Source organism: Hylobates moloch, unplaced genomic scaffold (genome assembly GCF_009828535.3).
Source record: "Hylobates moloch isolate HMO894 unplaced genomic scaffold, HMol_V3 SCAFFOLD_21, whole genome shotgun sequence".
Classification (NCBI taxonomy): domain Eukaryota; kingdom Metazoa; phylum Chordata; class Mammalia; order Primates; family Hylobatidae; genus Hylobates; species Hylobates moloch.
Window position 1 is genome coordinate 48,277,731 of NW_026652296.1, and position 17,167 is coordinate 48,294,897.

General features: G+C 40.3%; 1 protein-coding gene across 7 annotated transcripts in view; it reads right to left on the bottom strand.

Annotated features, from left to right (window-relative positions):
• Window positions 1-17,167, bottom strand: part of SPTLC3 (serine palmitoyltransferase long chain base subunit 3) — a 171,557-nt gene that overhangs the window by 116,378 nt on the left and 38,012 nt on the right. For 6 of the 7 annotated variants that reach the window (XM_058433216.1, XM_058433217.1, XM_058433213.1 and 3 more), the window contains one exon: window positions 14,886-15,071. The exons of the other annotated variant lie outside the window; for it this stretch is intronic. In XM_058433216.1, coding sequence (XP_058289199.1) covers window positions 14,886-15,071 — 186 coding nt within the window. The remainder of the gene's footprint in view (window positions 1-14,885; window positions 15,072-17,167) is intronic. 7 annotated transcript variants of the gene reach the window in all.

The window sequence follows — 17,167 nt, forward strand, 5'->3', positions numbered from 1 at the left end:
CACTTGAGGCCAGGAGTTCAAAACCAGCCTGGTCAACATGGAGAAAACTCCGTCTCTACTAAACATACAAAAATTAAGTGGGTGTGGTGGCAGGCGCCTGTAATCCCAGCTACTCTGGTGTCTGGGGCACTAGAATCACTTGAACCCAGGGGGAGAAGGTTTGCAGTGAGCTGACACCACGCCACTGCACTCCAGCCTGGGAGACAGAGTGAGACACTGTATCAAAAAAAAAAAAAAAAATTTAAAAATAGTCCTTTACCTCACACAGCACATAGAAATAAACTAGACAGATGAATAGATTTATGGACCAAATGTTTAAAATAAACACCCCAAATCACAGAAGTTCTGAATGAAACTATAGGAACATTTTATAAACACGACTAACACCCCATCCCAAAGAGAAAAAAAGAAAACTAACATCAAAACTAATAACAACAATGAAAACATACATGTGTTTCCTACATATGACTTAAACATTTATGTGCGGCTAAATATAATGCAAATAAAGTTAAGAGCCAAGAAACAGAATTGGAAAAATATTTAAAATACATTTAATGGAAAAATTATTGATATAAGAGCACATAGAAAGAGTTCCTCTAAATCAATTTTCAAAAAGTTTAATAAAATCATGAGCAAAGGATAGGAACTGCCAGTCTGAGAAAAGTTAAGTGTAAATAACTAAAAAGTATATTTAAAGAAGTGCAGTCATACTATTAATCAGGAAAATGCAAATTAAGACAAAAACAAATAACGTTCACCCATCGGATTAGCAAAACAATTTTTAAATGTTGATAATAATCAACCTACCAAGCGCTGGCGAGGAAGCATGCATTGTTAGATACTGTTCACTGGAGTCGGTCTAGCCAAGCATTTTTGAAAGGCAAATTGGCAGTATGTCTCAGAAGTTAAAATGTGCATGCCTTGGACTCAGCCACTTCTAGGAATTATCCTAGAATAAATGCATATACTGATCATGGACAAGATATCTATGAAAATAAAAATGGGAATAAGTATATTATGGCATACCCATATATGGAGTATCACGGAATATTATGGAATAGCATGCAGCTGTTAAAAGGAATGAAGTAGTTCTGTATTGGCATATAAATATCTTCAAAGACAGAGTTAGGGAAAAAAAAACAAGTCACACAAGATGTATGATGTGATCCCATAAAGGACAGGGTAAGTACACACGAACGTAAGTGTAGTTAAGTGCACAGAAGAGACAGAAAAAATGCATGCACAAAGATAAAGTAATGCTTGTTTTTGTGCACCAATTCCATAATAAAAAGGAAAAAGAAGAAAACATTAGTATAAGAAGTGGCTTTTCATTCGGGCTTGTCTTAACCCGCTCATTCACATACTGGCTTTGTGCAAGTGATATGTGTGTGTGTAAATATATATGTTTCTGTATTATACAAATACAAATATATATCTTGTACATATATATCTACAAAGAGATGTTGGTCTCTCTTGAGTATTCACTGTGGGAGACTATGAGCTGATTTTACCAGTGATCTTATTTAGCAAAATATTTCTCGGCCTTTGGTATTCTGGGGTTGCCTTCTCAGCCTATGGCACATGCTCTGCCAGATACAATTGTGGACAACTTTCGCCCCTTCTTGCTTTTTAGCCAGAAGATATTTAGATCCAAGCCTGGTTGGGGAGATGGGGGATTGTGCTGGCCAGTGATTCTGGCTGCATTTAAAGCTATTGGTTTCTTGGTGATAGCTGAGTCAGAGTGTGAGATATGCGGATACCCTAGGGAGGGCCATTCCAGGCAGAGGGCTGTGTAAGTGGAAATTATCTGAGGCAGGCACGCGTGGGTAGTGCCTGAGGAAGAGCAAAGAGGTCCTAGTGTCTGAAGCAGTGCTTGGGAGTGAAGAGGAGGAGAAGGGATGAAGTTAGAGACTCTGCATTCTGCAGAGTCTCTGGCAGCTCTGCTTGGAAGGAGATGGGAAGATGTTAAAGGGTTCTGGCCAGACATGTGCTGTGACCTGACTTAGGATTTTAAACATCACATTGCTTGTTAGTGGAGAAGAGACTGTTGGGTTCAAGGGTGGAAGCAGGGTACATCTGAGGTAAGAGGAGATGGTGGTTTGGACAAAGCTTGTAGCAGCAGGGGTGGTAAGAAGTAGTCTGATAACACATACAGTGTATTTGGAACATAGAATTGGCAGTACTGGCCTACAGATTTGACTCTGGGTACAAAGGAAAGAGCTGAGTCAAAGATGACTCAGCGGTTTGTCCAGAGCATCTGGACTGGTGGAGTTGCCATTTACTTACCTGGAGATTGTGAAAAGAACAGGTTTGGAGGGGAAACTCAACCCACAGTTTTGGATGTATTAAGGCTGAATGACTGCTGATGACTGTGAGCTAGTGCACAGGTGGCCTTGATAGGAATCCAGACACCTGCCCCATGGTGGCAGATGGAAGGCCAAGTATATGAGCACAGTAGCAGGTAGGTGGTGGAGGAGGCAGGTGGATGTGCTGACCTTTTTCTATTTTCTCAGTGAAATAGGAAGTGTGAGACAAAGTAACAAATGTTAGAAGCTGTTTTTTCCTCATTTCTGCTTGCCTGCATAATTTCACAAGGCCCCTGACTCTGTGACGATATGCAGCTTTCTGGAAAGATGCTTCGAAGACAAAACAAGATAGAGCATATGGCCCCCCCATGTCTCTTCCCTGAGTCACTGTATTCCTCAAAAGATAAATTACTTCAGAATGTCTATTATTAAAAAGCCAAAACAATAACAGATGTTGGCAAGATTGTGGAGAAAAAAGGATGCTTATACACTGTTGGTGGGAATTAAATTAGTACAACTTCTATGGAAAACAGTATGGAGATTTCTCAAAGAACGAAAAATAGAATTACCATTTGATCTAGCAATCCCACTACTGGGTATTTACTCAAAGGAAAAGGAATTATTATATCAGAAAGATATGTATTTATTGTAGCACCGTTGACAACCGCAAAGATGCGAAATCAACCTAACAGTCCATCAATAGACGATTGGATAAAGCAAATGTGGTGTGTGCATACACACATACGCACACAGTGGAATACTATTCAGCCACAAAAAGAATGAAATCATGTCTTTTGCAGCAACAGGGATGCAATTGTAGGCCGTTATCTTAAGTGAAACAACTCAGACACAGAAAGTCAAATACTACATGTTCTCACTTCTAAGTGGGAGCTAAATAATGCACACACATGGATGTAGAGAGTAAAATAAGAGACACTGGAGAGTTGGAAGGGTGGGAGGGTAGGAGGAGGTACAGGAATGAGAAATTACTTAATGGGTACAATGCACATTATTCAGGTGATGGTTATACAAAAAGCCCATACTTCACCACTACACAGTATACCTACGTAACAAAACTGCATTCTTACCCCCTAAATTCATATAAACAAAAAAAAGTAAAAAATAAAGTGGGACAATCCCCCAGATAAATAAATAAATAAATAAATAACTTTAGCTCTTTTTTTTTTTTTTTTTTGAGACGGAGTCTCGCTCTGTCGCCCAGGCTGGAGTGCAGTGGCGCAATCTCGGCTCACTGCAAGCTCCGCCTCCCGGGTTCACGCCATTCTCCTGCCTCAGCCTCTCCGAGTAGCTGGGACTACAGGCGCCCGCCACCACGCCCGGCTAATTTTTTTTTTTTGTATTTTTAGTAGAGACGAGGTTTCACCGTGGTCTTGATCTCCTGACCTCGTGATCCACCCGCCTTGGCCTCCCAAAGTGCTGGGATTTATAAGCGTGAGCCACCGCGCCCGGCCAACTTTAGCTCTTTCTTTCTCCTACACATAAGATAATGTCTGATGCGGTTAGTGGTTATGCTTCTGTAAACTATAATCAGATGTACTCTTGCACCCAAATGTAGATGCGATTTTGCGTATACTGAATCTTTACTACCTGTATGTAAACCGTGAACTGAAATGCTGCATTGGAGCCGTCTGATAGGACCTGTTTAAAGGGCTACTCTGAGGCTCTAGGCTTCAGTCTACAGTCCTCAGGAAGACTGCTAAGTAAAAGTAATTTTAATTCTTTGAAAGTTTATTTTTTTTTCTGTAGTTGATAGAAGCAACATTATTAGCTGAAAGTCAGGAGGTACAAGAAATGTTGCAGGTTTGAGGGGAAAGGGGAAAGTACGAAGTTGCCATTTAGAACAGTCAGTGACTAGAGGTCCTAAGTAACCGTGTGATTGGCAGGCGGCACCAAGGGCTATCTTGAGGCTAGTGGTGCTGAATTTGAAGGGCGACCAGTCAGCATGGGGGTGGGTATCAAGATGAGGTCGTTTCAAAGCCCATGGAATTTAAGATAGATAGAAGAAAGGAAAAGAGAACCTGAGATATAACAGGAGAATGAAAAGATCTTAAAATCAAGGGATTGCGGGCTCCAAGGGTGGAGTTTGTGGGGGTGGTAAAAGAGACATTGGAGGCAGTACTGGAGACAGAAAGCTAGTAATGATGAATGTGTGGGGCAGAACAGCTACAATGTGCAGCCAAGGTTGTAAAGCATTAATCTGGTATTATCAGCTGTTGATCTGTAACCGTTAATTGCCAAAGTCTACCACAATAAAGTACAGATGGGCTGAGACCATCTTTCCTGTAAGGGATACTAGGATAGCTGTGCATGTGAAAGGGGATAGACACCTGGAGGTTTCAAGGGATAGCGCTGCCTGCACCTGAATGCAGGTGGCAGCTGAATTTCAAATTGAGAACCTTTAGAATAGCAGTGCTTCTCAAACTTTAATGTGTATCTGTATCACCTGAGGATCATGATAAACTAAAGATGCTGGGCTGGGTCTGAGAGTTCTAGCAAGCTCTCAGGTGATACTAGCGACGTAACAGTGAAACAGCGAAAGAACTAACACAGCAAATTCCGTTTTTGTTTAAGCAGCCTTTACCCATTCCTGCACTAGGCTGGGATAATTTTAGAGCACTGAAATAGAACATAAAAACAGCAATAATGTAGTTTTTTGAAATTAACTCTGGGATTAAAGGGGAGATATGTAAACAACTATGTTTTGTTAAAGATTTATAGGAGCACTGTGACCTGGTCAAGGCCAAAAAGTTCCAAACCTCCACAGACCCTTGCTGGTGCCCAGGTGTCCGTGGTCTTTGGTCACCTCTTGAACAGAGCCCCTTTGTCTTCCCTCTGCCCTTAACACAGGGACTGAAATTTGTGTTGGTGGTTGGTTCTCTGGGACATTAGCTTACCATCTTCTTGGTTTGCTGGGTCTTCGAAATAAGGTCACCTTCCTTGCTCCGATTCCATGTCTCTCAACTTATTGGGTGTCGTGTGATGAGCAGAATGAGTCTGGACTCCGGTTACAGAAGGATCAACATGTGGTCTCAGACTAGCAGCACTGGCTTCACTTGGGAGCTTGTTTATAGCTACGGAATCTTGGCCCCACCCATAACTATTGAAGCAGAATCTGCATTTTAACATGACCCCCAGATAATCTGTGTGCATGATGAAGTTTGAGAAGCATTGCTCTAAAACACTGATTTGCAATTTTGTATGCAGATGAGAATCACTTGGGAAGCTTGTCTGACCAGCCCTCCCCTCTGCCCCACTCCCCACTATCAAGGCTGCATCACAAAGCAATAAAATCAGGATATCTGTGAGAAAAGCCTAGGTATTTGTATCTTTTAAAGGTTCTCAGTGATTCCAATGGGTAGCCAAGTCTGCCAAGCACTGGTCTAATATTTCTATCCCATAAGCTGCATACTTATTAATATATTACGTTCCTAGAGATACCCCAGTGAAATTTTGAGTTTGGATCTACGCAGGTCCAAACAGGAAGACCAGTGCCTGGGCTGTCTGTTTTGGACAAGACCATATCTCATACCCAGTGACCTTAATGGACCTCATCCTTCAGAAGAAAGTTTCTCTGGGCTAATACTGTTAATGTATCAGGATGCAAAATGTGGATGCAAAATAACAATTTATAATTTATGCAAACATTTAGATATTTGTCCTAAAATTCTCTACAGCTACAGCTTGCTGAACCCACTTTGTTTTCGGTGGGGGTAAAAATCTCTGAAGATGGGCCAGAAATGTCTGTGATTTACTTGTATGGGTACTAGGAACTACCTGGATTTAATGTGAACACAGAATTACAATTGGTGCCATGTTATATCGGATTTTGCAGAACTTGTTTGATATTGGGACCACAGCGACTTGAGAGATGCAGACCTGTAGAACTGGCTGCACTTGAAGTATTTTCTAATCTCTGATGAAGCTCGACATTAATTGATTATATTTGCTGACATTCTCTTCTGGATTTTGCAAAGTTGGACTCTTACATCATTGCAAAAATAAATTATCTAGGGACTTCTGAGAATTTGTGGTTCAACTCTAAAGTTGTCTTTTATTAAAACAAAGAGATATTCTTGGCCGAAAACTAAAGAGTCACATTTAAGCAAAATATTAACTTTGAATCTTGTCCTTTTTGTTAAGATCTACTGGTTGTTAGTGGAGTCTAACTTGAGCTTTTTAGTGCTCTCTGGGAAGGAGGTTTTGATTTTTCTATTCTTCTCAGTTAATACTCAAGTGATTCAGATAAAGAGGATGATCAGAGCCTTTATGTTTGGGAACCAATTGCAGAATATGTGAGCTAGAAATAAAAAGAAGGAGAAATTAAATAGAGATAAGTTTGGACAACATGTTAATTTGAATGGAAGGCTGTTTGAGACAAGTCATCATAGAGAAAGAGAAAATAGTGAATTGGATTAATAAATTCTTATATTTGATTAAGAAAAGGAAAGAAGAGTAAATGAGTAAAGGTGGATATAAGAACATTCACTTATGATCTTTTAAAAATCATAATTGTTATTTTCCACCATCACTTCATGAATGCACTCTCTCTTCTGGTGTCATTTTGCTCATGGCTGGCTTGTCATGTGGGGCAGTGTATTCTGCACTCCCAGGGACCAGCTTTTAGAATAGAATAATGCTCATTTCTGCTGGAAAGAATGAAGTGTCACTGGAAATAGGATGTTTCATGTTTTGAGCAAGAGAATTCAAAATGTGCATCCGACGGCTTATCTACAGAAAGCAAGAATACTATCAGATGTAAAGGACTGGGGATGGTATTAAAAGATTAAAGGCGGCCAGGTGCGGTGGCTCATGCCTGTAATCCCAGCACTTTGGGAGGCTGAGGAGGGCAGATCATGAGGTCAGGAGTTCAAGACCAGCCTGGCCAACATAGTGAAACCCTGTCTGTACTAAAAATACAAAAATTAGCCAGGCATGGTGTTGCACGCCTGTAGTCCCAGCTACTCAAGAGGCTGAGGCAGGAGAATCACTTGAACCTGGGAGGTGGAGGTTGCAGTGAGCCAAGATTGCACCACTGCACTCCATCCTGTTTGACAGAGTGAGACTCCGTCTTAAAAAAAAAAAAAAAAAAGATTAAGGATGGGCTGGGTGCAGTGGCACTTTGGGAGGCCAAAGTGGATGGATCACTTGAGGTCAGGAGTTTGAGACCAGACTAGGCAACATGGCAAAACCCTGTCTTTACCAAAAATATAAAAAATTAGCCAAGCGTAGTGGCATATGCCTGTGGTCCCAGCCACTCGGGAAGCTGAGGTGGGAGGATCACTTCAGCCCAGGTGGCGGAGGTTTGCAGTGAGCCGAGATTGCATTACTCTGCCTGGGTGACAGAGTGAGACTCCGTCTCAAAAAAAAAAAAAAAAAAAAAAAGTTAAAGGGTCAGTCTATAGATAGGGTTGGGAGATCAAGTCCCATCAGAAAGATAGTGACTGCAGTTAATTAGAACCTGTCACTCTGAAATACTGTAAGTCTCTGACGGGACTCAAACTGAACAAATAATAAAAGATATGCCATGTGAAAGGCACATTTATCTACATGAGTCTATTGACTATTGCTCTGGACCTCACAGGGATCAGATAGGATGGAAACCATTTATTTCGTAAAGAAAGGTAAATTATTAATTTATTTAATGCAATGCATTTCTCCTGTGGGGCGGTTCAAGCAGTTCTTGCAGCAACAGGGGCAAGTGTTGAAGTGCAGGCTGCCATTTGATGTCCATAGCCCATCGTTCAGAACTGATGCATCCATTCCCCTAGTTGCTAGGAGCATTGGAGGCTTACAACTCCATGAGGATTGCCTGGGTCTGAAGGGATCTTCCTCCACCAAGATCCCTAGTGGTAGCTTCTATCAATGCAGGAGTCAAAAGATCTAGCCCCCTTCCCTCAGCTCAGATGACTCTTGAAAGACCCTCTCATCTCCAGAACTCCTTGTGGGATTCGTTGAGGGCTTTGCTGCGTCTACATCAACTCAATTCACTCCATCCCCTCTTTCCTCTCCAACTCCCCTCCCTCCTGAGCCATGCCGTTTTCTTCTCTGCCTCACAGGTGCTGATCCCAGGAGCACACCCCAATAACCTTCCTGCATTCAGGCCACCATCTCAGAGTAGGCTTTCTAGGAAACAACTTTTCATGGGCATTTTTTTTTTCCTGATAAAATGTAAGAAATTGCTTTAGATAAACAAGAAGATTAGACCTGTTGGTTTAATAGAGCAAATACACTGAAAGGTTAGAAAATAGATTGTAGATCCGAAGCCTAAGCCTTCCAAGAAATGCCACGCCTGAGAAATTTACGTTTGATTCAGCCTTTGTCCCTATGCTCTGAAATGTGCTGATTTATTATGCATTAGTTGCTTGTACCTGGGGAGTAGGCAGATTGGTGATAAAAGCCTCTAGAACAGTGCAGCTGGTGGGGGTAGGGGCCATGGAGATCACTGTGAGAATGCCCAAGGAGAATTCCCCTTCAAATCCCATTTTCCCAGTTACATTATCAGCTCTACTAGGACCAGAGAAACCTGCGTCTCTGGAAGCATGCTGAGTTGTCTCCTGCTTGATTTAGCTGTTTCTTTATCCTTTATAACTCAAGAACCTTTATGTCCTCAAAGCTGTCTGCGGCCATCATTTCGCCAACAGAACCATTTCATTGTAATGGATGTGATGTTGCTATCCACGTATCTGCCCAAACTAGAACTTGAGATTCCCCTATTTTCCTCCTTCTATCTTATCTTCTGTACACTCAGCCACCAAGACTTATTGATACCTCCTAAATATTCTCTATAATTAATTTCCTTTTCCTTCTATCTGCCTCTTTCCTAGTTCAAACACAAATAATCTCTTTTCTAAACTACTGTTAACTTTTTTTCTTGTCACTTTGCTTTTCGTCTTGAATTGGGACTCTGTCTCTGAAATCTATTAAATTTCCAGAAGTTCTTCACTTTCTTTTCATCCTTTCTCTTTTTCTCCATGAACTTACCCTGGAAGATCTTGTCTACTTCCCTGGCTTTGATTCCTGTTGACATGCTGAAGATAAACTGAAGATGTTACAGTATCCCACTGAGACTTTTTCCAGAGGTCTAGACCTTTAAGTTTAGCTGCCAGTTCTTCAAACTCAACTTGTCAAAAACTGAGTTGACCACTTTCTCCCTCCAACTGGATCTTGCTTCTCTGTTACCCATCTCAGTGAATGACACCAGCTTCTGCTACCTGTCATAAACCTGGATGTGGTCTTTGATTTGTCCTTCTCCCTATTTTCCTAGGTCAAATCAAACATCTCTAACTCTACCTCTTAAACATCTCGTGGCCTTTTCTCTTGTCACCACCCCTATTGTCACTACCTTGGTCCCAGGCCAACCATCTCACCTAGAATTTTTAAACCTGTATATCTGCATCAGCCTCTTAATTTCTTTTTTGATCTCTCTGTTGTCTTTCTGCAACCCATTTCTCATAGGGTAGAGAGAATTATCTTTCTGTCTACAAATATGCATTCCTTTGCCTGAAGTCCTTCAATACTTCCCCATTGTTCTTATAATACATGTCCATAGCTTATGAAAAAAACCATTATAGTCTGGCCCCTGCTTGCCTCTCAGCAGTCTTTCTCCCCACATACTCCCACTCTCATTCACAACACTCGGTCGTTGGAATTCTGTGGTTCCTTGAATGCACAAGGCTTTCTCTAACCTCTGTACCATCTTGCACCATATTCTCTCTTCTTAGAGATTCCTTTTCCCTCTTGATTCACCCTTTGCCTTACAATTTACTCATCAGCATCTAGATCCCAATTTAACTTTCTCTTTTACCCAGAAGTTTTCATTAAACACCAAATCATGTTAAACATTTTTCTCCTTGATAATATCCTGAAGAGTGTTTTCCAACTTGGTTCCATTCTTCTTGTCACTTTCAGGTACATCAATCAAATGTAGGTTTGGTCTTTTCACATAGTCCCATATTTCTTGGAGGCTTTGTTCGTTCCTTTTTATTCTTTTTTCCCTACTCTTGTTTACACGCTTTATTTCATTAAGTTGATCTTCAATCTCTGATATCCTTTCTTCTGCTTGATCAATTTGGCTACTGGTACTTGTGTATGCTTCACGAAGTTTTTGTGCTGTGTTTTTCAGCTCCATCAGGTCATTTATGTTCTTCTCTAAACTGGTTATTCTAGTTAGCAATTTGTCTAAACTTTTTTCAGGGTTCTTAGCTTCCTTGCATTGGGTTAGAACATGCTTCTTTAGCTTGGAGGAGTTTGTTATTTCCCACCTTCTGAAGCCTACTTCTGTCAATTCGTCAAACTCATTCTCCGTCCAGTTTTGTTCCCTTGCTGGTGAGGAGTTGTGATCCTTTGGAGGAGAAGAGAGAGGCATTCTGGTTTTCAGCCTTCTTTTGTGCTGGTTTTTCCTTATCTTCATGGATTTATCAACCTTTGGTCTTCTATGTTGGTGACCTTCGAATGGAGTTTTTGTATGGACGTCCTTTTTGCTGATGTTGATGCTATTCCTTTCTGTTTTGTCAGTTTTCCTTCTAACAGTCAGGCCCCTCTGCTGAAGGTCTGCTGGAGTTTTCTGGAGGTCCACTCCAGACCCTGTTTGCCTGGGTATCACCAGCGGAGGCTGCAGAACAGCAAATATTCTGCCTGTTCCTTCCTCTGGAAGCTTCATCCCAGAGGGCCACCCACCAGATGCCAGCTAGAGCTCTCCTGTATGAGGTGTCTGTCAACCCCTGCTGGGGGGTGTCTCCCAGTCAGGAGGCAGGGGGGTCAGGGATCCACTTGAGGAGCCAGTCTGTCCTTTAGCAGAGCTTGAGCGCTGTGCTGGGAGATATGCTGCTCTCTTCAGAGCCAGCAGGCAGGAACGTTTAAGTCTGCTGAAGCTGTACCCACAGCTGCCCCTTCCCCCAGGTGCTCTGTCCCAGGGAGATGGGAGTTTCATCTATAAATCTCTGACTGGGGCTGCTGCCTTTCTTTAACGAGATGCCAGGCCCAGAGAGGAGGAATCTAGAGTGGCAGTCTGGCTACAGCAGTTTTGAGGAGCTGTGGTGGGCTCCACCCAATTTGAACTTCCCCACGGCTTTGTTTACACTATGAGAGGAAAACAGCCTACTTAAGCCTCAATAATGATGGATGCCCCTCCTGCTACCAAGCTCGAGTTTCCCAGGTTGACTTTAGACTGCTGTGCTGGCAGCAAGGATTTCAAGCCAGTGGATCTTAGCTTGCTGGGCTCCGTGGGGGTGGGATCCGCTGAATTAGACAACTTGGTTCCCTGGCTTCAACCCCCTTTCCAGGGGAGTGAATGGTTCTGTCTCACTGGTGTTCCAGGTGCCACTGGGGTGTGGAAAAAAAAAAAAAAAAACAAAACTCCCGCAGTAGCTTGGTGTCTGCCTAAATGGCTGCCCAATTTTGTGCTTGAAACCCAGGGCCCTGGTGATGTAGGCGCCTAAGGGAATCTCCTGGTCTGCGGGTTGCGAAGACTGTGGGAAAAGTGTAGTATCTGGACCAGAATGCACTGTTCCTCGTGGCACAGTCCCTCACGGCTTCCCTTGGCTAGGGGAGGGAGTTCTCCAACCCCTTGCGCTTCCCAGGTGAGGCAATGCCGCACCCTGCTTCGGCTTGCCCTCTGTGGGCTGCACCAACTGTCTAACCAGTCCCAGTGAGATGAGCCCCATATCTCAGTTGGAAATGCAGAAATCAAATGCCTTCTGCGTTGATCTTGCTGGGAGCTGCAGACCAGAGCTGTTCCTATTCGGCCATCTTGCCAACCACACTGGTTATTTCCTTTCTTCTGCTGGGTTTGCATTTGGTTTGTTCAAGTTTCTCTAGTTCCTTGAGGTGTGGCCTTAGAGTGTCTGTTTGTGCTCTTTCAGACATTTTGATGTAGGAGTTTAGGGCTATGAGCTTTCTCTTAGCACTGCCTTAGGTTTTGGTAAGTTATGTCATTATTGTCATTCACTTTGAAGAATTTTTTAATTTCCATGTTGATTTCATTTTTGACCCAGTGCTCATTCAGGAGCAGGTTATTTAATTTCCATGTATTTGCATGGTTTTAAAGTTCCTTTTGGAGTTGATTTCCAGTTTTATTCCACTGTGGCCTGGGAGAGTGCTTGATATTATTTCAATTTTCCTAAGTTTATTGAGTCTCATTTTATGGCCTGTCATATGGTCTATCTTGGAGAAAGTTCCATGTGCTGTTGAATAGAATGTGTATTCTGCGGTTGTTGGATGAAATGTTCTGTATATATCTGTTAAGTCCATTTGTTCCAAGGTATAGTTTAAATCCATTGTTTCTTTGTTGACTTTCTGTCTTGATGACCTGTCTAGTGCTGTCAGTGGAGTACTGAAGTCCCTCACTATTATTGTGTTGCTGTCTATCTCATTTCTTAGGTCTATTAGTAATCGTTTTATAAATTTAGGATCTCCAGTGTTAGGTGCATATATGTTTAGGATTGTGATATTTTCCTGTTGGACAAGGCCTTTTACCATTACACAATGTCCCTCTTTGTTCCTTTTAACCACTGTTGCTTTACAGTTGTCTGATATTAGAATAGCTACCCCTGCTCTCTTTTGGTGTCTGTTTGCATGAAATGCCTTTTTCCACCCCTTTACTTTAAGGCCATTTACATTCAATGTTAGTATTGAAATGTGAGGTATCATTACATTCGTCATGCTCATTGTTGTCTGTGTACTTTGTTTTTTTTCTTTTTTGTTTTCGCTTTTTAACTTGTGTGTGTGTGTTTTTTAATAGGTCCCATGTGATTTATGCTTTAAAGAAGCTCTGTTTTCCAGGATTTGTTTCAATATTTAGAGCTCCTTTTATCAGTTCTTGTAGTGGTGGCTTGGTGTGAATTATCTCAGCATTTGTTTGTCTGAAGATGACTGTATCTTTCCTTCATATATGATGCTTAGTTTCGCTGTATACAAAATTCTTGGCTGATAATTGTTTTGTTTGAGGAGGCTGAAGGTAGGGTCCCAATTCTTTCTTAGCTTATAGGGTTTCTGCTGAGAAATCTGCTGTTAATCTGATAGAATTTTCCTTTATAAGTTACCTGGTGCTTCTGTCTCACAGCTCTTAAAATGGTTTCCTTTGGATAACCTGATAACAATGTGCCTAGGTGAAGATCTTTTGGTTGTGAATTTCCTGGGTGATCTTTGTGCTTCTTGTATTTGCATGTCTAGGTCTCTAGCAAGGCCAGGGAAGTTTTCCTCGATTAAATTCTCTTCTTCCTCAGGAACATTGATTATTGTTAGGTTTGGTTGTTTAACATAATCCCAGACTTCTTGGAGGCATTGTTCATATTTTCTTATTCTTTTTTCTTTGTCTTTGTTGAATTGGGTTAATTCGAAGACCTTGTCTTTAAGCTCTGAATTTTTTTCTTCTACTAGTTCAATTCTATTGCTGAGACTTTCCAGAGCATTTTGCATTTTTAAAAGTGTGTCCAAAGTTTCTTGAATTTTTGATTGTTTTTACTTTAAGCCATCTATTTCCTTGAATATTTCTCCCTTCACTTCTTGTAACATTTTTTGGATTTTCTTGCACTGGGCTTTGCCTTTCTCTGGCCTCTCCCTGATTAGCTTAATAACCTCCTGAATTCTTTTTCAGGTAAATCAGGGATTTCTTCTTGGTTTGGATCCATTGCTGGTGAACTAGTATTATATTTTGGGGGGTGTTGAAGAGCCTTGTTTTGTCATATTACCAAGGTTGGTTTTCTAGTTCCTTCTCATTTGGGAAAGTCTAGGGCTGAAGACTCTTCAGATTCTTTTGTCCCTCGGGTGTTCCCTTGATGTATTACTCTCCCCCTTTTCCTATGGATGTGGCTTCCTGTGAGCTGAACTGCAGTGATTGTTGTCTCTCTTCTGGGTCTAGCCACCCACCGAGTCTACCCAGCTCCAGGCTGGTACTGGGGATTGTCTCCACAGAGTCCTGTGATGTGAACTGTCTATGGGTCTCTCAGCAGCAGATACCAGTGCCTGTTCCAGTAGAGGTAGTGGAGGGTGCAGTGGACTCCATGAGGGTCCTTAGCTTTAGTGGTTTAATGCTATATTTTTCAGATGCTGTTAAAATTCTTACAATGCCCAAAGAATTGGTTCAAAATATTAATAGTGTCAAAGGTGAGAAATCAGATTTAGATGAAATAAAAATGTCCCAGTTCACTCAAATGCACTTTCCTTTTCAGGATAGAGCACAAATAATACCAAACTTACAACTAGAAGACCAAAGTACAGTCCCACCCAGGAGCACTTGCTTTTATATTTTGATGTTTTTATCTTCAAAATTATAGTTTAATATCTATCTTATGGGGTTGTTACAAAAATTAAATATTACAAGGTATGGGAAAAGCCTTAGTTCGGTATGTGGCAAATAGTAGTTGCCCATGAGATGTTTGTAAAAACAGGTCCGTAAACCCATGGGGAATGGTGTTTAGGAGGTGGAGATGAATGAAATTTGCCCTGAATACTTCCTGAGCACCTCATGCTTTCTAGGATCTGCACCTGCATCACCACTTCTGAGAACACTTTAGAGAGGAGTAGGCATTGACAAAGATCCAGGGAGGTGCGCATACGTACTTTTTGTTCTTTTCGTTCCACAGCTGCATTGCATTTTTCTATTCCCCAGTTTCTCAAAAAGTCTCTGAGATAGCCAAACAGGGTTCCAATTCCATATCCCATGTAAGTGAAAACCATAACATGAAGGGGTGCTTCCTCAAAGGATTCAACAATGAGCTTATCATAAAAATGTGGCTTCCCATTTTGCTGAAAACACAAAAGAAAATCCAAGGTTAGCATTCTCCTGTTACAAATATACTATGATACTTAAAATTGTGAACTTTCAACCCTTTGAATTCCAAAGGCCATATTTAAGATTGTAAGAAAATTAGAAACTGGTCACTGAAGAGAGTAATCAAAAATGCAAACTTTATTTTACAAGCCGTAGTAACTTAATTGATTCAAGCAAAAGTTCTCAACAGAAACTCAAACCATTGGGTGAAAAGTTAATGAGGAACAGAGTGTTTGCAAGTTGCTAAAGTATGACCCCATAGCTTACTTCGTAATCACAAACTTGGGGTCGTTACCTTAATCAGGTGATCAAATCATATCACAAATGTTGGAACAAGCAGCCACTCTACACTCCTGTTATGTGTAATATTCAATACACAGCAAACCTATGAAATATTGAACCTGAACTTAGTCAAGCTCTTAAGTTTAACTTCCATTTTACAAGAAATACTAAAGGAACATCGTAAACGACTTTATGTGAAAACAATCAGATAATCCAGAATGTAGAACTTTCTATAGGACAGCTGTTCTGGTCTTTTAAAAAAGTCTGATAAAAGAAAAGAAAGGTGGAAGAGAGGACTTAAGGGAAACAGGTAAATCCAGTGTGTGTTCCTTCATCAAATTCTGTTTTCTTTCTTTAATTTCTGTGTGAAAAACCAGGCGAAAGACAAGTTTTGAGCAACTGTGGAAATCCAAATGTGGACCATATATATTCGTAGGTCTCAAAGAACTTGCTTTATGCTTTAATCTGGGTGCTCCTGTATTGGGTGCATATATATTTAGGATAGTTAGCTCTTCTTGTTGCACTGATCCCCTTACCATTATATAATGCCCTTCTTTGTCTTTTTTGATCTTTGTCAGTTAAAGTCTGTTATTCTTATTAAATTCTTATTAAAGAATTATTAATTTTATTAGGAAAGATAGAGATATTTTTAGTTACATCACATAATGTTTTAATCTTTGTAGATGCATGCTGAAGTATTAAGGAGCAAAGCATTATAATAGCTGTAGTTCTCTTTAAAGTGGTTTGTCAAAATTGCATAAAAACATAAAGCAACTTTGAGAAACGTTAACTCTCGAATCTGGATGGAGAGTATATAGGTGTTTTTTTCTACTCTTCTGTATGTCTGAAATTTTTCATAGTAAAAAGTTTAAAAAATTTTCTGTTTTATTTCACTTTTCAGTAGAAAGTAGACTTTTAGCACCAAACCATTCTGATTACTGCTTAATTGATCTGCACAGTGTAGCTCAAACAACATCTGGACAATTGATTAGTAAATACATATTTCTAATGCTAATATTTAATTGTTTTAGTCCTTAATAAATATTTATACATTCATTTATTATTTCATTCAATAAATATAAATCAATGTGCAGATTTCCCATTTCTTAATGAGATGACACACAAAAAATGTTTTGAATACTTGGAATACATAACTTTTAGTGATTTACAAAAATTGTCAGATCTCTACTAATATTTAATGTACTAATTTGGCTTATACATATATATGTATTTAGAATGATTTATGATATTAAATCATGTACATTTGAAATACTGTTTTGGCGATTCTCCTAGTCTTTGTCATTGTAATCAACACTGTTTTCCAGAGCATATTATCTTCATTCCCTCTACATTATATGAGAAGCAGAATTTTTGGAATCTCTGTGATTTAGTCACTGGAAGTTTTATCCCAAGCCACAAAAATAGATGAAAAAGCAAATCAGTCTGTTAGATGAATATTTTAAATCTCTACATTATTATTCTTAAAGACATTTTAAAAGCCTTTTTATAGTGATATCTAATATTTGAATTCTTAAGTCAAAACACCACAAAATATTATTTCAATGGCTTGCCTCCTTATTTATTTATTATTTCAGGTTACCTCTATAGATACCCCAAACTAACATAGGTGGATGTTCCTGTCTAGCGTGTCGTCCCAAACACTACTTGATGGTATAAGCTAATGAAAATGAAAGAGAATTGGTTAATATGCAGTCTTGAGTAAAAGGTAAATGAGAGGTTATACTCTTGGCTTGTATATAGGGCATTTGTTGCATGCCTTCCCTGAGCA